This window comes from Pholis gunnellus (genome assembly GCF_910591455.1).
Source record: "Pholis gunnellus genome assembly, chromosome: 10".
In the NCBI taxonomy this organism is placed as follows: Eukaryota; Metazoa; Chordata; class Actinopteri; order Perciformes; family Pholidae; genus Pholis; species Pholis gunnellus.
Window position 1 is genome coordinate 9,146,958 of NC_136537.1, and position 26,684 is coordinate 9,173,641.

Genomic DNA, 26,684 nt, shown 5'->3' on the forward strand with positions numbered 1-26,684 from the left:
TGCCTATTTAATGCATGACCCTTCAGTTTCAGCATGGTCAAAACCCTGTGGAGAAAACAATTACATGGCAAATTATTGTTGCATGAAAAATAAAAAAGGGAAATTTCAGCAGTGTCTTTCCATAAGATAATTATATTCCGAGGAGAGCTTTGTGATTGCATTTATAAGCTCGTTCTTTTCAGGGCTGTAATTCATGCTGCACTGGTGGAGCTTCTTAATTAACACCTACTCCAGCCAACAAATAGAAGTGTGTTGGTTGTACTTGCCCGCAGAACAAAACACCATTGTTGTTTGTAGCGTTCTTTGTGGCCACCTCTTTGAATTGCCGATGACTGTGTCTCCTCTTCTTTTTTGTATTTTTCTCTACATATATAAAATTGGAATTATGACTTATCTACTTGTGTTGCTTTTTCATATTTTATGATATATTTTCAGATATGTTTTAATTAAGCACCACCCTGACAACTGTCTGACTTTAGTAACTTTATGTAATCATGGTCAAACCTATGCATTCTACCAATGTTTAAAGAGACAGTGTATTTCTTGTGTGTGTGTGTGTGTGTGTGTGTGTGTGTGTGTGTGTGTGTGTGTGTGTGTGTGTGTGTGTGTGTGTGTGTGTGTGTGTGAGGTTTAAAAGTGAGGTGGGAGGAGTGGCACCTGGCTTCTTTAGATAATCTATTTAAGGATTTCACGCTTCATTAGGCCCGAACCCTAAATACTTGTCTCTGGAATATGTTTATCAAATGTCTCAGTGTTATCAGTCACGGCTGCAACAACCCATTAAAGTGTGACAATTGCATACTGATCACAGTGTGCATAGTTTTTCTTGACCTTGATGTTGTAAAATGTGTGGCATCTGCAAGTCGTCTTAAGCTATCTGAATAAAAGTCTTATCTCAAATGTCAGTGCTGCTTGTAGTTGGATGTTCATTGCATATTAATAAAATATGAGAAACCGAAGCCACAGCCAGCTCATTGTGCATGTGTTTGTGTGTGTGCACCTGATGCTGTCTTTCTCTCGGGTCTTCTGTTGAATTTGTTTATCCAACATGAACCCAATGACAATAACCTTCATTAAAGATCATGGGATCATTCCATACCTTTTATTAGCAAACTAACAGAATGGACTGTAAACCACTAAATAAATTGTTTATATATATCTATATATATATATATAGATATATGTGTATTTTTTTTTAGCCACATGACTGTATGTGGAAAGGAAATACATTGAAGATTAGAGTCACGTGATTTGAAAATATTTAATAATCGACCAAAGGTACGATTTTCCCCAAGTGGATACATATTGCTTGAGGATGAAATCCTTAACCTACATCCTTTTATTGTGGTGGACAAATGAAGTGTAATGAGGGTTAAAGCATATTATGTATGATCCCATTATCCCAAGACTGGAATAATGGGATCATTTTTTGATTAATTTGGGTTGTGAGTTTTGACATGGTACAGCTGGGCAGTATTAGAAAAACTGACAGTGACACAATTACATTCCCCTACAACAGAAAAGAATTACAACCTCTCGCCATGATTAACACATGGACAATGTGGTTCTTTGTGTGTGTTCCCTGTTTAGATTACCTTAAATGATTTATTGATCAAACACCAGTTGACTCAAAGTCTAGACACCGTGAGAACTGCTGCGATCAGGATTAAATGAGCTCCTCACTTTTGTCTGCAGAGATCAGAAGCGCAGAAAAAACATCTCGGGAAGAAAAAAAACCGGATACATGTTTCATGAACATATTCAAACATTGTCAGATATATGTGTAAATTCCAACAGTTTAACTTCCAGGTTTATCATTTCTTCAGACTACATGTTAAGTAGATAAAACGGGTGTCCCGCAGCTCGGCCTGGCACGTACACTAGATTCATGGAAGCAACAATTAATCCATATATGGGCACGTACAGTTGGTGCCACGCCCAGAACACCTCCTCGTTTGCGGGCTTGCTGTGTCCTGTGGTCGCCCTGCCCCGCTGCAGGAAGTTCAGGAACTCGGTCACCGCCCCAGCCCCCCCCCACCCCTCCGCCTCATCCATTGTTGGGCAATAATCTGCGACATCGAAACAATCTTGACCGAAACTTTTCAGGTAACTAGCTGCTGGAGATCACTCTAGGGCTGCTATTGTATCTACTTTTTGACATTTATTCGTGAAGAAGTACCGTGCGCGGTTATAGGATCGCAACACAACTGAGGGAGGAAAAGGGAGGAAAAGTTTTGAAGCAAGGAACTCCGTAATTCCCATTCCTCCATTTTGAACTTTTAAACTATTGTCCGTGGATTGTTTCCAGTAAGTTTACAACGTTGCATTTCTATTCTGTTTATCGTGTAGAATAGGTCCTTGGACAGCGCACTTACACGACAGCTCACGCGTGTCGCAGCATTAAATAAAGCTATTCGAGATAGCGTTAATGTTTGTTGTGTCGGCTAGCATTAGCATTAGCAAGGTGCCGTGTTTGGACCCCTGCACGTTAGCAGGTAACGTACGTTAAGATAAATAAGCGTTAAACAAGTGTTACAATATTACTAAGAAAACGACTGTTTAAAATCGGTTCATTTAGTCAGCAACTATTCAACCCGAATTTTCTACTAGTTTACTTATTTACGTGTCACTTATCGTTAACGTTGCTTTAGTTTGTGTGGTAAAACCAACGTTTATGTTATAAAGTTAGCTAACATTGCAACAGGTGCAACTTAAGCTACTTAACGTTAGCATTACCCGTAGGGTTTAGCGCCCAGCTAACGTGTGTGAGGAGTTAGACCCACACTAGTAATTACTGTTAGCTTTAACGGGTTATTATTCTATTTAGGGCGTTTCTATTTCGGGAACGACATTTCAGTTATCACTAACTACACCATTGTGCTGTTGCCCCTCAGTACAAATGGTTTTATGTCAATTTGCTGAGAGTTATGGTTTATTTTACTTAAATCAAATGCAGGTATCGTAACCCCTCAGTGGTTTCTGGCCTTGCAGGTAGTTTTGGTTTCATCTGAACAGATTTTGAGATATCTGAGACTTGTGCCACACCCATACAGAGGAGGTGAGAGGAAGTCACGTGTCCCGGTGATCGTCAGTTTGAATAACCCACCAACCAATTCTAGATGAGACAGTTTCTCAGGAAGAAGTAGTTTCGATGGACGTGGTCCACACCTCCGCAAACACCACCAACACGATCTGCATGGTTAGACAATATGTTGAGGTTTGAAGTGACCTTTAGCTTTATAGTGGGGGAGAAACCTTGCAGTGGTTGTAAGTACTTTAAAGTTTAAAGTCTCTGTGAGTTGTAGGGAAGTGCTTCTAGATTTATGTCCACGATTAAATGAAAAGACAATCAGCATCCATCCTTGCTGGCTGGCTTTTTGGGGATTAAAAATTAAAAGGGACCATAGATCATAACAAGTATACCTCATCCAAATGCAGACATTACGCTGAATTTTTAGGCTAAATTGAAAGCACGCCCATTTTATAAATATCAGTTCAATATAATCACATTATGTTGTAATCGTTCAATGTCCTCCTGTTGTTTTTAATATGTTAGCCTCTTTGTTGACTATGTAGGTTAGTGGCTATCTAGACATAATACAGCTGACCAACATTTCAGTTGAGGCCCCTCTTCCCTCAGGGCCGGCTGAGTGTCGGCCCCTCCCTGTCAGACAGCTAATCAATGGAGTTGCACTCGCTGCCTGAAAAGAAAAAAAATCGAAATTGGGCCACAGTGTTACTTTTGGCTTTCATTCTGCGAGGGCTAGAGCATTGCTGTCCCAAAGAAGGACCTTTTTATGACAAAGATGTCCATGTTTGGTGCCGTCTAATCGTTTCATCCGAAGACTGAAGCTGACTCAGCCCCGGTCATCTGTTTCAACTTTTTTTTTCTTCTTGTTTCTCCTTCTTCTGACTTTGCCAATTTTCTTTTGATGTCCAGAATTCCAGACACCATGACAAACATCAACACCGCTAACATCAACTTTAAATGGGACCCAAAGAGTCTAGAGATCCGTACTCTGGCCGTGGAGAGGCTGCTGGAGCCCCTGGTCACACAGGTAATGTAAACTTGTAAATCTATTATTTAGAATAACAGGACGGGGCCAGATAGCTCGTAGGGGGAATGACCGCAGGGTCTTGGTTACAATAAGTACTATAAAATACAAGAATTTAAATGTAACGCTAGTAGCAAGCGACACGTTATCCTGGAGCTACTGCGTCAGTTGATGAACCTGTTTTGTACCCCTGATGTAGGTCACCACTTTGGTAAACTCCAGCAACAAAGGCCCGTCTAACAAGAAGAAGGGCCGCTCCAAGAAGGCTCATGTTTTGGCGGCGTCGGTGGAGAACGCCACCCAGAACTTCCTGGATAAGGGAGAAAAGATTGCAAAGGAAAGTCAATTCCTCAAGGATGAGCTTATTGCCGCCGTGGAAGACGTCCGCAAGCAAGGTATAGTGAAAATGCATATTGCAACAGTGTGTGTGGTTCCCAGCGTGTACAGAGTGCTTCTTAAGATAGGAGGGCTGATAAATAAATCATACGCTATGTAAATATCCTCTGCCCCGGTGGAAGAGCCTGATAGATTTTGCTATGGGGGTATTTAGAGGGCCTATTAATAGACTTTTCATTTAGGCATGCAAACGGTTAACATTTTATACCCACAATACCCTGTCATCACCTCGCCCTCTCCAAGACATCGCAGTTTATATTGCAGCGCTAAGCCCGGACCTGAACCCGGTAGAGGAGCTTAGCCCCGGTGCAGAGGAAGTGTGCGCTGCCGCATGAGGAAAAAAAAGTTAAAAGTTTAAAAAGTGCTGATAAAAGAATCGATAACTTTTGAGCCTATCAATACTCTGCTCTTCAATAATTTAGCCCCGCTGCCCATTTAATCCGGGGTTGGTGCACCCGTCCCTGGTCATTTCATCCATCTGGATTATGAGGCGGCGTGGTGGTGGTCCGAGCTGTGTCTGGCGTTCTGTGAAGGTTATCTCTCTGGGCTGCTTAGTGGAGTACCAGTTCATTGTGTGACAGAACGAACAACTTGTGCATCTCGAGACCAAAAATCTACCCTAAAATCACCAGCCAATTACCCAATTAAATTACAAATTGGATCGTGATAGCTGATTCCATCATCTGACAACCACGGTTGCAAATCTAATTTATTCCTCTCCGCTCCAGATACCCGACTGTCTCTTGACACACTAGCGGACCACCGAGACCACCGAGCTCAGACTCGAGGGGTGGCTGTTACCGCCATGTGAAGTGACATCTGTGTCACCATGTTGTTTTTCCGCAGATGCCCCTGGATGTGTCACCCCCCCCCCCCTCGCTCGAGCTCCGCTCTGAGTGGTTGGGAGGTAGATGACATGTCGCTAGATAGCCTGTGCGGTGCTCGGTGCCCAGGAATGTTGCTGTAGTCGTGGTAAGCTGTCACCGGGCCGGAATCCACTGACTGTTGTTAGCTGGTGCTCGGGCCTGGCTGTCAGCTATGCCACGCTGCTCAGTGGAGCGTGCCTAGACTGATAATACGGCTATTGAGTAGAGTAACCCCCCCCCCCCCCACCCCCACCCCCTGGATTCAGAAAGCATTTTCCACCCAGCTGTGTCTTACCAGCTGTTTAAAATGGAAGGAAAAACTTCTGACATGATCATTAAGATTGCCAAACAAAGCATGTCATGGCGACTAGTTTCTTTAATTTTCTCAAATCATTTGAAATGAAATGGATGTCCCCCCCCCGAACATATTGTCTGAATATTTTAAATCCTATTTGATTTACCACATGCATCAGTGTAATCAGCAGACTCTTTTTTTTCTTCTTAACCCCGCTGCTGTCGCTCTCGTCCTGGTTCTCTGTCTCGCCGTCCCCTCGCTGTCTGTGCCTTTTTGTTTGGGCTTATTGTGTGATATACATTTTAATCATTTCATCAGGCACTCTGTTGGCCGTAGGTGAGCGTTAGATGGATGGAAGTTTATTAAAGGAGCACTGATCACTATCTGGCCCACTGAAAATGGCCTTATTGATTTTGTACACGGGGGGATGGGGGGGTTAACAGCCTGAAGGTGCGGAGTGTGTCTGAGGTCCATGTTGTCTGTCATTTGCACAAAACTGCTTCAGCTCTCTGTCGGTGATCACAATCTGTGTGAGATCTCTGTTCTACAGGTTTGAGAGGGCAACTTACTGAATTTAAAAAATGAACTTCAAAATGCCTAATTGGAAGAAAAAACAATTTCCTCGCTGGATTAAAGATGGTTGATTAATTGATCAACAACAAAGGAATACACCGTTTTTACAATCAATCGAGTCGTTGAAGTAATTGAATCTTTGTGTCTCAATGTGATGATGTGGTGCTTTACTCGTTTTCACATTGCTGTAATTCAAATATCAAAGTTGCTTCAGTAACTACTCGCTGAGCTGGTAATGATGATAATTGGTAGTTGCAGCCCTGTTGTGTGAGTTTGACGCATGCTGCACAGCAGTATTGTGGCTGAACAGATCTACTGTAGTCCCTTCCATCTTTGTTCCCCTCATTTGTTCTTTTTCATCTTCAGCTTTTAATTTCAAGTGTCTTCAAAACACTCGGTATGCAAAGATGTGCGGACAAACTAAAGTAGAAATTTGAAGCAAACCTTCCAAGCCTACAGTAAGGGAAATTATGTGTTACTGAGGAATTGGAATTACACTGAAATGGCAGTTTAAAGAAACTGTTTTATAACTGCCAAGCATTTGAAAGGTCTTACAAGTTCTTGTTTTTGTAACGTTGTGATGTCCCCTGAGTCTCAAAGTCTTCAATGGATCTGTTGAAGTGCAACATTGTGGTTTGAATAGTTTTCCTCTTGTTGGTAGCAGTGCACACATCTACTCCTCTAGTTGTTGAGTAAGAGACTTTAGAGTTTTAGTAAGTACGTGTTGAACTGGAAGGGCCAGTGGGCATGCATGATGCCGGCGTTAGCAAAGTTCGGGGGTGTGGGGGGGGGGGGGGGGGTGTTGGCAAAGAAAGCAACATTTCTCAGGGTTTCTCACAGGTTGTCAGTTTACCCATCCTACGGAAGGGGTGGTGGTGGTGTGTGTGTGTGTGTGTTAATGATTAATTTACTAAGCTGAGTAACTTCTGTTTCTCTCTGTCCAGTCAAGCCTCTAACGTTAGCTCATACCTTTTAAACAGTCTCCAGCTTGTTGCTACATATTCACAGAGACTTGAAGTGGAACTCATTTGAGGTGTCAAACAATGCATCTCGATTCACAACTGAAGGCTTTATTACCAATAACGATATTTATGCAATATGATGCTGGTAAAGAAAAGAAGAGTGTTAAAAATATCAATGTAATTAAAGTTCTTAAATGAATATCTATATAGCTACTAGTTGCAAGATATTTACTCAATATATATCTTTTTTTTTTCAGCCATTATTTTCTTGATGACAGGATTGATACCACTCTGTATGTTAAGTGCGGAGCTGGAGCCAGGCGGCAGATAGCTTAGCATAAAGATTGACTAGCATGGCTCGATCACGAGCGTTAAGAGCAAATGTATTAACTTGGTTTCACCGCTGTTATCTAAGCACATCGGTCAGGTGACAAATCCAAATTTCCAAAGCAAACACTGACTTTCACTTTGATTTTTAAATAGAAATTAAAGAATCGACACGAATGCTACGGCTGCATTAAAGCGTGCAGCATCGATCCGAGTCAGCAGATAGACTCCAACATAAGCCCCTTTAACGTAGCCTGACTCTCGAGCAGGTACTCCGCTTCGCTGTCCTGTATGAAAGGTCCGGAGAGGGAATTGGGGGGAGGACAATTATGTCTGCTCAAGTTAAAAATGTTCCCACTCGAGTGAAAATATGTAGTTATTCTGGGTTGCGTGACTCGATGAATGTTAAGACACCGGGGGCAGAAGATAGATGGCTTGAGGGAAATAAGAGAAACTGGAGCTCCTGATAAATTAGCAAATCGTATCGATGCGAGTTGTCACGCATACAGTCGCCTTTTGTTCTCAGGGCAAGCCTGAGCCGGGGGACTCGTCCATCGGCCGCTTGTGGCCAGAAGCACACAGGAAACATTCCAGAGGGCGACGCCAAAAAGTCACTTAACATTGTATCTAAATCCAGAATCCTCCTTATCTTGGAGTGATAAAGTTCCCCTGCCACTTTGACATTGAATGGAAAAAAACCTCTACCTCTCATCCTACTCTGCAGCGCTCACATATCCAGTTTATAAGATTTAGTTCATGTTGCGATTTCGCTGTGTTGTTTTTGTTTTAGGGAATATCATGCCGCAACATTGTGTTAACATATTGTCTTTGAAAGCATCCATAATTGTCTAAACGGCTTACGCTGTTTAGTTTCATTGTGGTTGGACTCATTTCCAGACCTGTGCAATCTAACAACAAAGCCCCCCCCCCCCAAAAAAAATTTATATTTTCTCTTCCTGTAAGAAAATCTTTTGTGTTGCTGCCTGTAAACTTTTCTATGTGCAGTCTCTACAAAGCTGTGCCACATCATAGGAAAGTGGACAAGAAAAGTACTCTTCAATACACACAAAGGTGTTCTAAGGCAATGTCCAGAGTTTGAATTTGGCCGTGCCTCCACTGGAGTAAACTATTTACGGACTTACTGTCCTGTTCATAATGTGAGCTTACAAAGTCTATTTGTGTGCCCAGTCGACTGTGCAGGCCAATCCAATGTGGGACAAAGCACGGTGCTGGACCAACCAGACACTGAGCCCTTTGTCGTGGCTTTGACCTCTTTTTTTTAAGAGGGCTGTGTGTGCATGTCCGTGTGCAAGCAGCAATTATTACTGGACATTGAAGAGGTGTCTGAGAGAGAGTGTGTGTCTTTGTTGCTCTGTGTGGCATGTGCTGGCCCTAAGCAGGCCGGGAAATGCGTCACGATGTCTCTTCTCTCCCGCACACTCGTCTTTGTCTCACAGGAAGACTTTGACGCAATTAACTTGTCCTGGAACGGACTGTGACTGCTGTCAGCTCCTGCAGACTACGACTACTACTACTACTACTACTACTACTACCACTACTACTGTAGCCTACTACTACTACTACTACTACTACTACTACTACTACTACTACTACTACTACTACTACTACTACTACTACTACCACCACCACTACTACTGTAGCCTAATATTACCTCTACTACTACTACTACTGTAGCCTAATACTACCTCCACTACTACTACTACTACTGTAGCCTACTACTACTACTACTACTACTACTACTACTAGTGTAGCCTAATACTACTACTACAACTACTACTAGTTAAACAGATTTAAACAGGAAGAATTTAGTCTTTAATTAAGGTTTAAAAATACATTAATAAATTGTTCTTTTGTGCCTCATATTTCCGTATCACAACTTGCTGGTGAGGCACATGCCTAGATAATTTAAATATGAACAGCTTTATAGTGGGACACTTGTTGTTTGATTGTAGAAGATGAGAAAACGTTTCCTTTTGGTCGACAACCAGGGATTAAATACACAGTTTAGCACTTCTGATTCACGCTGCAGTGTTGAACAGTTGCCGTTTCAAAAGTCTGTCTTTGAACCCGTCTTCATTTGAAGTTTCCGTTTTAAACCTTGAAGTTACAGCAGATGTTTTTGTTTTGTCTCCTCCTCCTCAGGTGAGTCCATGCGGCAGGCTTCTGGGGACTTTGCAGAAGACCCTTGCTCCTCCGTGAAGAGGGGCAACATGGTCCGTGCTGCCAGAGCCCTGCTGTCAGCAGTCACACACCTGTTGGTGCTGGCAGACATGTCTGATGTCTACAAACTGCTACTGCAGCTTAAGCTGGTGAGACGGTTATATGATTCTGCATAATATACACACAAGCGTAGTTATACTTTCAGAAAATGCAATTATCGACTGGATGGAACAACACCATAATGTATCCCCTCTATCAAGAACAGTATTATCAACTGATTTAGTTATTTGAGCACTGAAATTGCACCAATAGTGTATTTGCACAACGATCCCTGCATTAAGTTGTTCTCTTTGATATCACCTCAGCTGGCTGGAACGCGTCACCTCTTGAAACATAAGATGACGGGCTGCAGCAAATTAAAATCACAGCTTGATTTGATTGCAATCTTGAAAATGTGCTCTTTGAAACCTTGCTGTGTTAAGTCCCAGTGCACTCCTGGAGATAATAAAACAGTGCAAACATGTTCCCAATGAGTTCCAGGTTAATGTTCATTTTGATTTAAATCTTCTAACTTTCGGTAAAGAACTGTAATTTTTAAAGTATTGTCTTTATTTTTTTTTATCAGGTGGAAGAAAATCTTGTGAAAGTGCGTAACGCAGGAACGGAGCAGGACCTTGGCATCCAATATAAGGCCTTAAAACCAGAGGTGGATAAGCTGAACATGATGGCCTCCAAGAGACAGCAGGTAATGTACAGTTGGCACAAAAAAAGAGAGACTCGGGGGGGGGGGGGGGGGGAGTGATGGATTTAATTGGGTTGAGAGGTTATCATGTACCTAAATGGGTGTTAGTGGTCTTTTCACTCATAACAAAAATATGCTCTGGCAGAGCAAATGGGAAGTAAAACAATAAGAGGGGAGCGAGCGTGAAGAAGAGTGCCTCATGCTTGAGCTGGACGATTAGATGCAGTAAGCATGGACAATCTTCTTATTACCAATTGCAGTGAAGTAGGCCAGGGGTGCAGGACAACGGCATAAAAGGCCTGACTCCAAATGTGACGAAACCCATTTCCTTGAGAAATGGCACATCATGTCTCTCCACTGTGATAAAAGTGGTAGTCAACATTAAAGCGTGTGAAGATGAAACGACTGCTTAAGGTTGTTGGTGCAGATCTAGGCGATGCACAGCCCCGCTAATAAACGGAAATAAAGAACGCTCCGTTAATACACATTTTATATACATGTAGCTTTTTTTTTTTTCAAGAATGTTTGTCAGAATTCTCATTAAACTAACTGCGAAGCATTTAGTGTCTGTTTTAGTAATGTCTTTAACCTTCACATCCACAGTGAATGGTGGTAGGACGTAAGTGTTTGTTAACTAATAGCGTTACACAATACGGTCAGCAGCATCATCAACTTCAATTGTAAAGTTAAAGTTGAATGTGAGAGTATAAACCTGGATCTATCGCGCGTGCACAAGCAGTGTATTAATACAGTAGATGGATATTTTTCTGATATGCAACATGCCACTGAGAACAACGGCAGTACTACAAACTAAAGTTGTGTTCTAACATTTGGTTTGCATCGCTTCAAACCAACTCTCACCACTAAATCACTACGCTGGTTGAAGCAGTGATGAATACCAGCTTCATGCCCAGAGAGCGCTTGTTCTTCATGTCCTCCTCCTTTTTGAATGGAAGACTTGCCAAAATGATCACTGGCTATCTTGTGATGAAATTACTTTTTTACTTGTCATTGCACTTTTTTTATGGATGGCAAAAAAGTGAATTCCAGAAGGTAATGGGCCTTAAAGACCATTGTTTTCTTTCCCGGAGCGTGTCTCAAGCAATAGAGGGGAGAAAAAGCCCTGGGAGTGTTCCACTTGGAGAAGAGGCTTTTTTTTGTTTTGTGAATGCAAGCTGGTATTTTAAGTCTATGCCAGTGATCTCTATCTCCCCCCTCTATGAATATATATTTGCAATATAATGCTGAGGTTTGAATAGCATCTTATAATGGCCTGATTATGACAGTGTTGTGTTACCGCAGGGGACAGAACTAAATCTGGGTCATCCAGAGCAAAACTCTGTCACACTTCGTGTCTCCATCAGGACACGTCAGGCCCATTCTGAATGCAGAGTACATTACCACCCTCTATGTACTAACCTCCAGTCTAACCCTGTGTGTTTGTTTTTTGTTTCTCTGCTAGGAGCTGAAGGACGTCCACCACAAGGACCAAATGGCAGCTGCTCGCGGGGTGCTCCAGAGGAACATCCCCATGCTGTACACTGCGTCCCGGGCCTGCCTCCAGCACCCTGACGTGGCGGCCTACAAGGCCAACCGCGACCTGATCTACAAGCAGCTGCAGCACGCCGTCTCCGGCATCTCCAACGCCGCTCAGGCCACTGCCTCCGAGGACTCGGCGCTCAATCACCCGGCAGGCGGCGGAGAGCTCGCCTACGCCCTCAACAACTTCGATGTAAGTCCAATGAGTGGCTTACGTTTGCCTATTTTAGTAACTATTTATTTACAGAGATGGACGAGGGCGTGCACAGAAAGTTGAGTTTAGGTCAGATTCTTAGTTTGTAGAACCTACCAGCTGAATCATAAAATGACCAAAACCCCTGAAGGGCTTGAGGTGGAAATAAGGACAAGATATGTGGACAAATTGGGACATGGCTTTGGGGGACATTGTATATGTTCTTGAGTCACTACCACTCCTTTCCTTGGGTTTTGCATCTATGTCAAATGAAGGAGATTTGCACACATCTTGTGAATAACTGCACCACTTCTCTGCTGGTAGACTCTGAGCTCTGCTCCTCTGTTGTTAGGTTGGTCCGTTTTTAAAGAATACAGCTGATGCATATTTTATCCTCAGCGTTATTAGAAATGGATGGAACTGAAATGGTACCATTTCATATTTTCATATGGGGAAGATGTGAGAACATGCACTGTACGGTGCTTAAGATGCAAACAAAAGGGTCCTTAATTTTGACATTTAGTACAAGGCGGAGCCTTGATCTACTAAAAACTCAAACGTTCCATGTTGCTGTCTGGTCCCTCATATATTCATGCTTAAAATCTCTATACCTCTGAAAGTCAGTGTCATCCAGCATCTACTCATGTCCAGCGTATCCCTAAAATCCACAGTGGACTCACACAAACTTAATTTCGTTGGTTTTTGCTCCATTCCCCATGCTCTCTAATTCTTCATACAGCTGTGATGGGGTCAAAACTGCACTCAACCGAAAAGTACATTATGATGTTCATATGTATTCAATAAGAAATATATCCTAGCATTAATAAGAATATGAAACAAAAAGTGTATGAAGCGTATGACGTACTAGTCATAATATTGATATGAAACCACATGAAGATAGCAGCTGGATAAAACGCTGAGCTAATCATCTAAATGCTGCCCGCGGTGATAAATGCAAAGACGATTAACTTGATTCCATTTATTTTTTTTACTCCTGCGTCTGACTTGCAAAGCACCTTTTTTATTTCCATATTTGTTAACATCCAGACCGCTTCCAAAGACTTTGAACGGATCCACAACGACAAATGAAATCCTGATCAGTGCGCTCTGCAGAAGCACACGCTTCCCTCATCGTGTGTCGATCAGCTGTTTAGTCATGTAGCCGTGTGCAACTTGACGTGTTAATCCTGCTGTGACCGCCGTTTGCCCACAGGATTGATGCAATCTGCATACTCGTATGTTGCGTGCCCGCGGCCGCATGACGCACGGTTAAATGAATTACTCATGACCCTTTTTTTGGCATGCATCTTAAAGGTGGTTATTGCAAATCAAGGGCTCTCTTTTGGTGCAGACTGGGGATGGAAGTTTGTGTGTGTTTGACACAGACAAGAGGAGAGCAACTATTTATAGTAAATAGAGGTTTATGATCATTAATTGATAGGATCTCTGGCGATTTACCGGATGCCAAGTTTCACACATGCGATGTGCATTTACACGTGTAAACCCTCCGTGCACATTGCTGCGATAGGATCTGTGAGGCTTTCACTTTCCAGGCAATGCTGCTCCTGAAGTGAGCTCATCGGCAATCACAAACTACATGCGGACAATTTGAACAGTTCACTTATGTAGGTTTATTTTTCTAAAATGTTGATTCTTGCCGCTGACTTCAAAGCCTATATGACCGTAAAATAGAAACCTTTACTTAACCGGGAAGTCTCTTGAGATAAATGATCTTATTCCAGAGTAACCGGGCCAAAGGGAAATAGTTGCGTGCTTGATTTTCATGCCCTGTTACCGTCAGTAAAACTGCTTCGGTCCTCTTATTTGAGTCGGTAGCTCTTAGCAAGACTAATGAAACATTTACTTAAGCTAAGCTTTTTTTAAGGAGCAAACGTGGTATTTAGGCATTCCGCTTAAAGCATCCTTCATCAAGTGTACATTTCTTTTATACACTTAGTACATAAAAGCATGCCGTTATAGCTTCCAACAAATTTGTGTTTTTAGCGAAACGATATCCCTAATGGATTGAGGGAGGGAACGTTGGTGTACTTTACAGCACTAAGTAACAGCCCCATGTGTGTGTTTGGGTTCACTAATGAGCTGATGACCATTCAGGCTGAATGGATTACAGTCATGGAACTCTATGCTACGCATACATTATAAAAGCATTTCTCTCTGACAAGAGGGCATGTCAAGTGATTCATCTACATAACACGTGTGTCTCAGATTGATTATTTCACAGGTAGCCGAGCAGAAAGTCTCTCCCCCGAAAAACGTAGACGCAAGCCTTTTTCCCAGACCGGCTCCTTTCTGGTGCCCGATTTCAAGTGCAAGGCACAAAAAAAAAAGCAAATGAGTCCAAAAACCCCCCAACCTCTCTTTCTCTCTCTCTCTCTCTTCTTCTTCTTCTTCCATGTCTTTTTATGTGTCTGTTGCCATGGTGATATGACACGCAAGCAGATGAGGTCAGATGAAGACGGGGGGGGGGGGCGTTGACAGAGGGCGGGCTGCCTAATAAACCATATTTCTATCAGAGGAATTGTTTTAATATTTTGGTAGCAACAAGGCATCTGTGGACGCCCCGAGTGAAGTCTGTCGTGGGGGAGGAGAGGGGGGGGGGGGATTTCTTGTAGCTGCCACGAGCATCTCAGTGATACCTGAACCCTCTGCAGTGCCTCTCCAGCATGTCAACTAGTTGCCTCTCTCAGCAGTCTGTGAAATCAGACGTCTTAAGTGTTCTCTCTCTCTCGTCCTGCAGACATAGAGGAGAGTACAGCGGTTTTCTACGGCACTCCTTTGACTCCAAAAGAAAAGGCAGCAAAGGCTATAAAGTCCAAATCCTTTCCACACAAAGGATTATATATTTATATAATGACATAGTCATACGCACATCTGTTGCCTAGAATTAATCTTGTAGTCTACGTTGGGACTACTGCTTTCTTTATGATTCATTCATCGGGTCTGTGGAGGAACCTTTCTGTTGCTGTGCTTTTAACCGGTTCAGGTGATTGGTTCCACGTTGTAAAAAATGAAAAGGTGTCTTTTTGAAGCTGTATTCCTCTTCAGTAAGTCGAGGACGTGATTATCAGCAGAGCGGAGCAGCAGGCCTAGCCTTAAAGAGGATATAGAAAATAAACTATTTCACCAGGGCTCTCTTTTGTACTTTGGGACTGACGTGGGTTTTTGGAGAAGCCATTGTCTTTTCGTCTGCATGACACAGATGGAACAGAGGCCGCTCCCGAGTTTAATTTAGAGAAGCCAGTGTACGTTGTTGAGTCCTCTTGGAAGGTTGAAGTACTTCTGACACCAGAATTTGGATTCAGACGCGTTTGTTTCCTGTTTTCGTGCTCTTGCTCATCAGGGTTAGAGCGTTTGGTTAAATAAAGACATTTTTCTTTTGGTCATAAATTGTTTTGAAGCGAATGGAGCACACTTTGTGGGATCCCCCCCTGGGATCAGACTGCCGGCGCTGAGGCAAATCAATGCAGCCACGTCATCACTGTTACTATTTCACATTCTGTTGATAATGTTGTTTTAAACACCAAATCTGGCCTTTTATTGCACCTTCAACACGTTCATTCATTCTGCCTGTCGGGTGTCTCTCTTCGGGCTCGTAGAGGGAGAGAACCGTTTTTGACTTTTGCCATTTTCTTTTTCTCCCCGTGTAATTTCCCCTCTGACCTTTTTCTTCCCCCTTACAGAAACAAATCATCGTGGACCCGCTGGCGTTTAGCGAGGAGCGCTTCCGTCCCTCCCTGGAGGAGCGCCTCGAGAGCATCATCAGCGGCGCCGCCCTCATGGCCGACTCTTCCTGCACACGCGATGACCGCAGGGAGCGCATCGTGGCCGAGTGCAACTCTGTGCGCCAGGCTCTTCAGGACCTTCTGTCTGAGTATATGGGCAATGTAAGTGTCTCACCTTTCCATTCCCTCTGTATGCGCAACACAACGGCTCTCTTAATTCTCATGAGGTCTTAGTTTCAGACCAGATAAACGTAGAAGCACAACTAAGCATTACCTCCATGTTGAACCTAATAAATACACTTTTTAGATCAAGTTAATGGGCTTTACAAATACTGTCATACAAATGACAATCCCTCTGTCATTGTCTTCATAAAAGCGCCATCCTGCTTATTAAATGACATAATGAATAATCTATGGGAATTAACACCGTCACAGCCTTGGAAAAAAGTCAATATACAAGGCTGCAACCAACAGTCGCTCTTGGTAATCATGTCTTTGTAGTTTGCATATGACGGTAAAATCAACCATTAGTTATTGTTAAGTTGTACAATGCTCAAACAGCAATGAGCCAAGATAAAGAAGCCTCACTGCTGTATTTATGGAGAGAGAGTCTTTACTCTATATGTCAAACTGTTGTGTGTTGGGCTCTCTGGGACACTGTTGTGCTTGGGACCATTTTTCAGTTCAGGAAAATGACTGTTGGTCCACTGAAGTGCATACACAGAGGTTTGGATGTAGCATGAAAAAAAACCCAATTCTTTTTAGGTAAATGTTAGGTTAATGCTATTTTTCTTAATATCAAAATTCTAGTGATTTGGTTCTTACAGCGCATACTTAATATTCTAATAATAATATCATAAAAATACAATGCATTACGATATAGATGTCAGGTTAGGGCTATATTTGCGATTAGGCTTTTTGTACATTCTATAAAAGGAGATTGTGTTTATACTCAACAGCTGAGCTAAAGGTCTGCCTTGGTGGCTCATCCAAGGCCCTGAAACCCCCGAGGCCACCTCTGGGGGGGGGGACCGAAGCCCTCGGATCACTTCTTAATTGCCTCTGTGACTAGCAGGCTGTGTGACATGTGCTGTTGTTTGGGCTGCTTTTCATGTGAACTGTTGGGAGCGTTTGATCCAGTTGGGTTTTAAGCCGCTATGTGGTGGTACTTCTCAAATTGTGTGGCTGCTGGTGCCACTACAGTTAGTGAACACTTCTCTAAAACTACACGGCTAGCGGGATACAGCATTTTCATTGGCAAGTCAGTTACCCTGAGCTGTTTGGTAACCGGCAAAAAGCCTCATTCGTTCTAGCAGTTTGGTTACAATAACGGTTTTGGCAGCATTAGCTAACAACCAACTAAACCTAACACAAGGGCATGAATGACTCCAAATTCTGAGCTATTAGTGAGTCACAGGCTGTATTATCCTCACAGGCTGCCTCACCCATACATAGCAGTCGTTGAACTGATCAGATAAAGCTCAGAGCACCTTGTATTTGATCACGTGTTGAAATTGCATGTTGCTTAAAAGAGACGGAGAACAGCTAACTTCTTTATATCTTTAGTGTAATGGATTTAAAATCGGACAGTAAGTGGCTGTTTCTACAGACTGCTCACACTGACACAGTTACACTGTGGGGACGATAAAACATGGCACATGTGCCTCGGAGAGATGGACACATTCGCACCTTTTTGTCATCTGTCAGATTTCCTTTGATTTCAGTCGGTCTTGAGTGCTTCTCAGAAACATTTAAACATAGCTTTGAGATCAGATCCAATCCGCATTAAGTGCAGAGGTTCAAATGGGGTCTATCCTGTTATTTTCTTTTTCTTTTTCTTAAACAAATTATATGCTACTATGTCACTGGAATTAACATCACTTTTCATGGGTGAGAGTCTTAATTAGGCAGCTCTCACAAAACAAAAACATGGACCGTGTTGCCGTCTCACCTGTCGGGGTTTTTCATTTTCTAACCATTCAGCCAAAGCAATCAAAAGTCCTGTGTCTCTAGTTGATGTAATAGTTCCTATAGTGCAGCAAAAACATAGGGCTTTTTATTTCCAATCAGACAATTAGATTTTGTCTTACTCAAACTTCCCCAAGAGATAATGTCTCGCTGTGGCGAAGACTTTTGTTCTGGAACGAAACATTATTTCTCCGTGTGCCCATTTATTGCTCAGATTTGTTCTTCTCTCTGTTTAAAGCACTCCTAAATGTCCTCTCTGTAGCAGCAGAGCGTCAGTGTGAGCCCAGTCACCCATAGACATCCCACCTCTGTGCTAATGCCTTATTTATCACCATCTATGAGCTTGAACTTTATCCGTTTTCTGCTGTTCCTGCTGTCTCTTTTTAGAGGTAAAATCATGAAGCGCACCGCTTTCCCATTTCATTAGTGGAGTGTTGCACTGGGTCTTGTGGCTGTAATGGATGTCTGGCCAGCCGGGGTGTGATAGCAGTACAGATTCTAACTCTCACACACACACACACATGCACACCGCAGTAATTCTACCAGAGCACAAATCTCTGCGTAATGCAAATGCTGCAAATTGATCTCCAATTTGTGCAATGACCTGCTATAGGCTTTAAATGGTGGCCCGCTAATAATTTAGCGTGTGCCTGGCTAACTTGCTTACTGCCTATAGTAATAATCTTCCTAAGCCAAGAGGTAACCTCACATTATCGAAATGCAGTATTCTGTGGGTCTTTAGGTGAATTTATAAATAGGTCAAATTTGGACCGGCACATCTGCTGCATGGCTGCCGGGCCAGGTTATTTACTATCGGAGAGAATTGGGCAATGTCCTCAGCCTGCCTGCTTTATAAGTGGGCAGATCTGCACCCAAAGGTAATCTGTCTCTTGTTGGCTCTTCACCAAACCCTCCATGGCATGTCATTGAAATCTTTCAAGTAGGATTTTTTTTTAGGGACTCTACTAAGCAACAGACAAACATACGGGACCAAAAAACAACCTCTTTGGCAGATATGATAACTGCAAATCAAGACGGTACTTAAATATTAATGACGGTTGCAGCTCTGCAGTTTGGAGAAAGTGGTTTCAGGGTTTTAAAGTATTATTTCATAGTAGTACGGTCGCAGTTTTGCTCAGTTCGGTAGTCCTTGGGGGCAAGTATTTGATAGTAAAAGGATACACTCATGGCTAACTCTGCGTTTTGTCCTTTTGCTCCAAATGGAACTTGTTTACAGTTGCCCACAGTGATGTCTTGTGGTCGTATTTATTTATTTAATGGGATGCATTTGTCATAATACTGTTACAGACGTTTGCATATCGTTTTTCATTAGCATGTTCCAATAAGAGCTGTGGAGAGTTATCACATGAAACTGTTTTAAACCGTCTCGGAGCTGCTGAATGAAACGATGGTGTCTGTTGACAAACGTGTCTGATTTGATAGCTGCTCGCTTACAAAACCCTGTACTTGTTTGTTTTTCACTGGACATTAACGGACAAAAGGACAACCAGTCAGATGTCAACTAAGTCTGCATGTCATTTGCTCTCTTCTTGCTGCCCATGCTCGGCCAACACGGCCACAGTCTGCTCTCATTGCTCATCCAGAACACTGCCAGTTTATTTTAAGGTCCGGGCCATTCATGCAGCATCTCTGGTTTGGCTCAAAACAGGTTTTCTCCTTGACTGGACTCCTCCATGCCGCTGTATGACTTAAGGTCGTAGATCCACGGAGGAGCCCGTCTCATCACCGCAGTGATGGTGAGTGGAGATGACAGGGATTTGGCAACTCATTGGGCCAGATGGAAGGAAACCAATGAGAAGCATAATATGTCTGAGTCCACCTCGTGCATTTAATGGCCCGGTACAGCCTCTCAGAACTGCGGCTGACGTGAAGTCACAGGGCTCCAGACTGCCACCAAAATGGTCAACACGTGCGAATTAAAGTTTCACATCCGTGCGAGTGCACGATGATCATCGTGGATCGGAGACATCAGCTGCTGCTAATGTAGTAACTGGCTGCAATAGAGCTATTTTTAATAATTGTATACTGTTTGGTTAGTTTAATTTACTGTATTACAATGCGTTGTATCTCATATACTCACAGAATGTGTTTTTTATGTGTTGGAGTAGAGTATAGCTTATAAATTCTACTTAAATATAGTAGTACTTTAGTAAATGTACTTGTCCACCACAAAAAAAAGGGTGCGACCAAATCATGTGCTGGTGCGACCAAACTGAGGAAGTCGGTGGCACCAGTGGAGAAGTTAGTCCTGAGTAAAGTGAGATAGCTGCTCCGTTAAAACAATAGCAGACCGTGTGACGGGTAACCTGACTGTATCCGTGATTGAACTTGGCGGACCAATCCCGCCTCCCATTGGCTCGATGAGGATGTGTGTGCTCTCATGCTGAAGCAGAGCTGTGGAGGAGCGATGAAATATGTAATTCATGCAGGAAAGGAAATGCCTTCCGTAAGCAGAGACCATACATACTGCTTTGGCTATACGTGCTTTGATGGCCACCGTTTTGGCCGCATCTATTCTAATCATCGTAGATGGGGCCGTGCAAGTCATTAAAGCGTATGCTGCCATTGCAGCATATGGGTTTACACTCACAGCTGAGGCTGTTGGATGGACTCCCAACTCATTCTCTTTCTCTCTCCCATCCCTTCTGCTTCCTCACGCCCTCCAGCTACAAGTTGTGTTCACCCCCCCCCTTCTCAAATGTTCTTCCTCTCCTTGAGACTCTTTGACAAACCGTCTGTTCGACATCCTTACCTCACCATCTTTTCACTCAGAAAGTTCAAGGACTGGATCTTATGATTTGTTCGTACGTAGCTGATGTACTTTGCTCTGAGCGCTCAGTAGACTAACAGAGCTTCCTGCTGGAGAATGGAATAGTTTCTAAGCTTTTACCAAGAAGTTCTCAATCATTTCAAAGTGTTTTATGACGGCAAAGAAATAAATCGCATTTGTTGCCATGGCAGAAGTAAGGCGATGTCAAGACAATGATCAAATGAGACACACACACACGCACACACGCACACACACAGCTACAGCCTCTTAAAGAAGACTAGCGAAAAAATCAATGAATGGAAACAAAGTGTTCCAACTACATCTGTTTGTTGAAAAGGAGATATCAGACTCTTGCAAGAGTACTCAATTGATAATTTATCAGGGTTTAAACTAATAAAAGCAATCGGAACAGTGGCTAAAAACCCATTTCGCTTCTATGTTCCCTCCAAGCTTTGAGTTAATGTACTTCCATGAAGCACATTGATTGGAGAAGCGGCAGTGCCCTCGGGTTAAACTGTTATCATGTAGGGGAAGTCTACGTCTTCAGATTTGGGTTAAAAAAAAAAAGTGGGGATATAAGGATGGGGCTAAAACCATTTTCCATTCAGTCCGATCTCATAAAATCCAGAGATTGATCTTTTTAAAATGTGCTTTTCCTCACAGATACGTGACCTTTAACCCTGTTAGTGTCTAGTGGCCAGCCTTCTGTTCTTCATGCAACAACATCTGGCCACATGAGCGATTGAATCGTCATCATTTTGGGTTTAGAAACAATGAAGACAGAAGACTTGTGTCTTATGCACTTGATTGTGTTGACTGCGGTCGTGTTGTAATTGGGTAAATCTTTAACGTGAACACTAATATTTCTGATAATGCTCCAGGTTAGAGGGTCCAATTTACAGCAGTAGTTCTCTGACAATGTCTTTCATATTCATGCAAAACGTTGTATTGTAACTGAGACATACCTAATAATCTATATTGAATCAAATTGTGAATCGGAATCGTTCTGAGGAAACTAGTAGCGATACCCAGCCCAACGGGCAAATGTCCAATAGACGGAGCACATGATGTAGTATTACTGGGGTGCGGCTAAGGTTCCTGGAGTGATAGTGTACTGTGCTACGATGATCGTTGAACAAGACTAACGCTTGTCTATTCGGCCAGTGAAGGGGCCAGGCTGCCACAAAGCCTGGCCTCAATTATTCTATATTGTCATGACAGTTTGCTGTGTAACTGTTTCTGACACTTTTTATTAATAATGCATCAATAGCTCCCAGCATCTGTCAGGGCTTTCGTGTCACACAACTGGCGTTTAAATTCCTTCAACTTGAAGTGATTTTCTGTAGTCCTCCGACTCTGAGCACCTAAACATCACCTAAACATAAGACACCTTTTCTCCTCTCTGAATCTTTCTTTTTCCATCTTTCCCTTCCCGTTTGTTTTCCTTTCCCTCTCGACAAGCTCGCTCTTTCCTCGACTCCCGCCGTCTTTTGGCCTCGGGCGTCTACACTGAGTGTCGGGCTTTTTGTCCTCTGAGCCTGCCACACATTTTAGGTGGAGTTGATCTTGGGACCGGCTGCCTTGCCTACCTGATCCCGTTATGATCCATGTGTAACCTAACATAGAAAACCATGATTGGTTTCAAGTTCAAAACAATTGCGCACCAAGTTTCCTCGAATGGGCATTTTACCTGCCTGTAAAAAAACAACCAACCTTTGGTGTGATGTCAATCTCCGAGTGAGAGAATAAAGTGTCCATCCAGGGCTCGGAAACTAATGTATGACTATAGCGGAACGGTCCGATATGTGTTTTTACCCATTCTTTTGGAAGAAGGTTCAAGACCGGCGTGAAAGCAGTTCAATTTATCTAGTTGTAATCTCATCTAAATGCATAATTAAAAGGAATTACACTCCACGAAATGTAACAGGGGAAAGATTTAGTGTCCCCAAGGCTTTTCGTATATTTACAGCCTCCATAAAACACTGGTCTGTCAGTAACCGCCCGTCAGGCAACGTTTCCCAGACCTGGGCCCCTTGATCTTCAGCTGGTGAGTTCTGGGCTTTCTGATTGGCTTTGCTGTCGGGTCGAGAAGACGGCAAAGTTAAACCATAAAAGAAGGCCGTGGTCTCATAAATGGCTATTTTGTGATGTCACAACTGAAACAAATTTCCTTTTTTTTTATGGTTGTATGAATGATCTTAACCATGGTACCATGCTTGATGTTCTTACAGCCTTGTCTGTGGCTTTTGTTCATCATGGCAACCTTTTTCTGTTAATGCATATGCATTTCACCAGATTAATATTTAATAGTTTGCCTGTCTGATCTTTTATTGTACAGTCGGAGGCAGAATGTTTTGTACTGATTTTAAGAATGCAAAAATCTCTTGTTTTGTCCCTCGGGATAACTTAATTCCTCCGCATATCCCTTTTGTGCTCACACTGCAGATATGTTGCTGCGGAGCAGTCTGGTTCATCTCGCATTCTAGTTTTAAAGTTTTATTACTCCCTGAGAAGTGAGGAAAAGTAGTTTAGAAGTTTAAAAGGAAACCCTTTTATTACTATTCATCTTCTCTGGTTTTTACGACATCATTTCAGCCTTTATTTTACGGTACACAATTATTACATAAGCAATTTAGAAAATACACACAGAAGAATGTTTCTTCAAAACCTCAAGCCCCTGAAATAACAAATCTGTTTATGTAATGCTCATATTTCAATCTAAAACACATCTGCTGGTTCAAATCTATGATTATAATCTGAATCTGAACTGTTCAAAACCTCGAGCCACATGATTGAGTGAGATCTACAGAAAGATTTCTGACTAAACTCATGTCAATGACACGATAAACCCCTCTCACACAGGGTATGAAACACATTGCACACAATCTTTCACATTTAGTTGCATTTGCAGACTTTTTAGCATTTCTGTATGTACACTAAATATTATTATACAGACTTAAGAACTGTAATACATTTAGTTAATTATCACATGCCCAAATAGAATCAACAGCAGCATTTTAATGCTGAATAGTGTCCCCCCCCCGACAAAGGATAATGGTGATTGCTTTACTTAATTATATCTTTAAACAAATAACACTTATTTAATATTATTTTGTATTGCATGTAACGGTGTCCATCCAGCCATAACCTATATCCCGCTCAGGGCCCGCGGGACGACGGCCTATCCAAGCATGCATTCAGAGAGAAGCGGTCACCGCTCTCTCACACACGTCCTTACAGACGAACACGTCGGTGCCGCGGGGGAAGTACGTGTTTCCAGTTCACCTGACCTGCATGTCTTTGAACTGCAGCACCCGAAGGAGACCCCAGCAGTCACGGGGAGAGAACATGCAGATTCCACACAGAAGAGTCCCAGTCTAGCTGTGTGAAAACAATGCAAAGCACTAGTGTTTGTAGTGAGGCAGTTAGAGGAGGTGTTCAGGGTAATTATATGGATATTTGCTGGCAGCAGTAACCGTATAGCTGTGAACGTAGCAGTGCGGTGGTCTTTTTTTGATGGTGAATAAATGCTACAACTCCTCAAGAACCAAACCTAGTCCTGTTGAAGAATAATTTTCTGTCTGGGTCTTTTTTTCCTACCCTTGACATGAGGAACGATTCATTTATTAAGAATGCAAAAGAACCAAGATGACCCCGAATAATCATCTATTTGATAGAATAGTCCGATTCCACTGCAAATCTCACAGTTGAATCGTCGAAGTGACGGTAAAATGTGTCACGGAAATAGATTAAAAATAAGCTTTTCATTTTGACCTTCAAATCGGCAGTTCTCCCCTTATGTATTTCTTCACCCCCGCTTTCTCCTGGGTGTTCGAAGGAGAAAAAAACCCACTAGAAAGACCAGCAGCCGGCCTGCTGCACTCTGAGATGACGAGGAAACATAAAGCCTGAAGTCTCCGGCGTTGCACCATTTAGCCTCCCCCTCGAGTTCTGTGAACCTGAGTAACTCTACCTGTTGTAAAGCCGCCTCCTGCCATCGGGTGTAGTCGATCGTCTCCTTGTTGTCCAGCGGTCTGTCCCAATTGACTGGTGAAATAGGTTATTATTACATACTAAATCGATTATTGAAATCTGAAAATGTTTTTAGTGTAGTACATTCATGGTACCATGTAGCATCTCTTTTTGAAGAGGAGTTTGAAAATGTAAATGACAGTGTTAACCCCCTCCAGGTTAACACTGGTATTTCTGTCAGCACTCCCGCCGTTATCTGTTAGCACCGTTGGGTGTGAGCCGCCGGCTCAGCCAGCGTCCTGTTGAGATCCGTGTGGAGGCGATCGATATGCTCTGAATTTGAATTCGGCACCTTTTTTTTTTAAGGTTAAGCAATTCACATATTGGGGAGGTATTGCTGAGGCGAGTCCAGATCAATATGCGCTTCCTGGTAAGCATTTTCTGGATTCAATGGAGGCCACATACTGAGTATGTGAAGCATACATGGGCCCGGAGTGCTTGAACCCTGTAGACCCCCCCCCTTCAGTTACTGAAGCTTGCTTTCTGTATGCCTCATCAAAAGAGAGCAGGTAGGATTGAAGTGGTTCTTACAGTTGGATGGCCGTGTCGGCCTATATTCCTCAGTGTTTGCATCTTTAGAAACATCAAACTGCTTCATGTACAGTACATCTCCTTCAAATGCTGCTGTCTTTCTGTGGAGAACATTAGGATTGTTATGTGAACTTTCTGAAGAACTGGAAAAGCTATTTGGAGATTTCTTGGTCGGATTAGTCTTAAAATATTATGCCTCTCCTGATCTGATATAATTCTATAAAATGTTATAGAGATGAGTATTCAATATAAAAATGTGTGAAGCCTGTCTTATCAAAAAATGTTTGCCATAAGAATGACTGTGCAATAAAAGATATAGGCTGAATCACAACTTTTATAGCTTTCTATATTTATAGCATCCTAAAGGAGGCTAAACCAAATATTGCAGTGTGATATTTCTTAATACAACATTGTACTTTTATTTTCACATCAGCCAGTTGTGTCGCAGTCACCGACAGCCTGTGGGGTTGGTGGGAGTTGCGTCACAGCACACCAATGAAATGCCAGCATTGATGACTTAGTCATCTTAAATTTGTTTGGGATTTCTAGGAATAAGTAATAGTTCCTTTTTATCCAAATTCTATTTCTTCTTTTGAAATATGTATGTTACCTTATTAGTAACATTCATAGTAGTATTAGTATATTAGTTTTTGATGAAACAATTTATTCAGTTTAGCATTTGTTTTATTATAGTTGATCAAGATTTTGAATAAGCAACTCAAGCTTGGCCCAGCGTCTTAGCATTACAAACTATACAGTTAAAGTTGCATGAATAAACATTCATTTGGACATCATGTGTTTAAAATTTAAAAAAAATCTATTTATTGCCAAATTCTTCCCTATTCAGACCTCTCACTTTTAAAAGTCTGTGCTTGATGCAACAATATCACAGCATCATGTTCAGTTTAACAGTATTATCTTTAATATCACAATCGTATCCATAATGTTAACAGTTCTTATGGAGCACAGAGCAAAGTTTTGGTGAGCTGGGCTACACAGAAGTGAGATCCGAGGTCTCGGCTCCTGGAGAAGAGACTAAACAACTCCAAATCCACATTAGGGAGCAGATTCTAGAGGATATTTATACAACATCTTAATTCTGAAAAACAATCTTCAAAAATCCCCGCACTCGTCCATATATGATCCGATAAGAAAAAGGACAAAGTGATTCCAGAGAGAAGCGAACTGAAAGGTTTCCAATCTGTCTGAAGGATATATTAAGGATGTCAAACGGATTCAGCAGAGAAAAGATAAAGATGGAAGCTGGCGATCAGTAGCTAGCGCAGCATAGAAGTGCTTACGCTAGTTAATGCTGTGCTAACGTACTAATGTTAGCTCCACAGTTTTGTTTTTTACGTAGAAACGTAACTGCTTAGAAACTTGACATTCATCCCAAAGTTTATACAAGGGTGGAAATACAGGCTTGGTTGTCATTGTTAATCTTTTATAGATTGTTCCCAAATTCATATAAACGGCTCTGTACTGCCACA

The 26,684-nt window shown here is 42.4% G+C and overlaps 1 protein-coding gene across 3 annotated transcripts in view; it reads left to right on the forward strand.

The window, feature by feature from the left end:
- The first annotated feature begins 2,037 nt into the window (after positions 1-2,037).
- ctnna1 (catenin (cadherin-associated protein), alpha 1) overlaps positions 2,038-26,684 on the forward strand; it is a 68,626-nt gene continuing 43,979 nt past the window's right edge. Inside the window, exons 1-7 of one of the 3 annotated variants that reach the window (XM_079167705.1) lie at positions 2,038-2,106; positions 3,941-4,058; positions 4,255-4,450; positions 9,638-9,804; positions 10,281-10,400; positions 11,860-12,129; positions 15,831-16,034. In XM_079167705.1, the coding sequence (XP_079023831.1) occupies positions 3,954-4,058; positions 4,255-4,450; positions 9,638-9,804; positions 10,281-10,400; positions 11,860-12,129; positions 15,831-16,034 (1,062 nt within the window). In that variant the 5' untranslated portion in view covers positions 2,038-2,106; positions 3,941-3,953. Of the gene's footprint in view, positions 2,107-2,139; positions 2,312-3,940; positions 4,059-4,254; positions 4,451-9,637; positions 9,805-10,280; positions 10,401-11,859; positions 12,130-15,830; positions 16,035-26,684 lie in introns of those variants that run through there. The other 2 variants (XM_079167707.1, XM_079167706.1) reach the window with 2 other exon arrangements.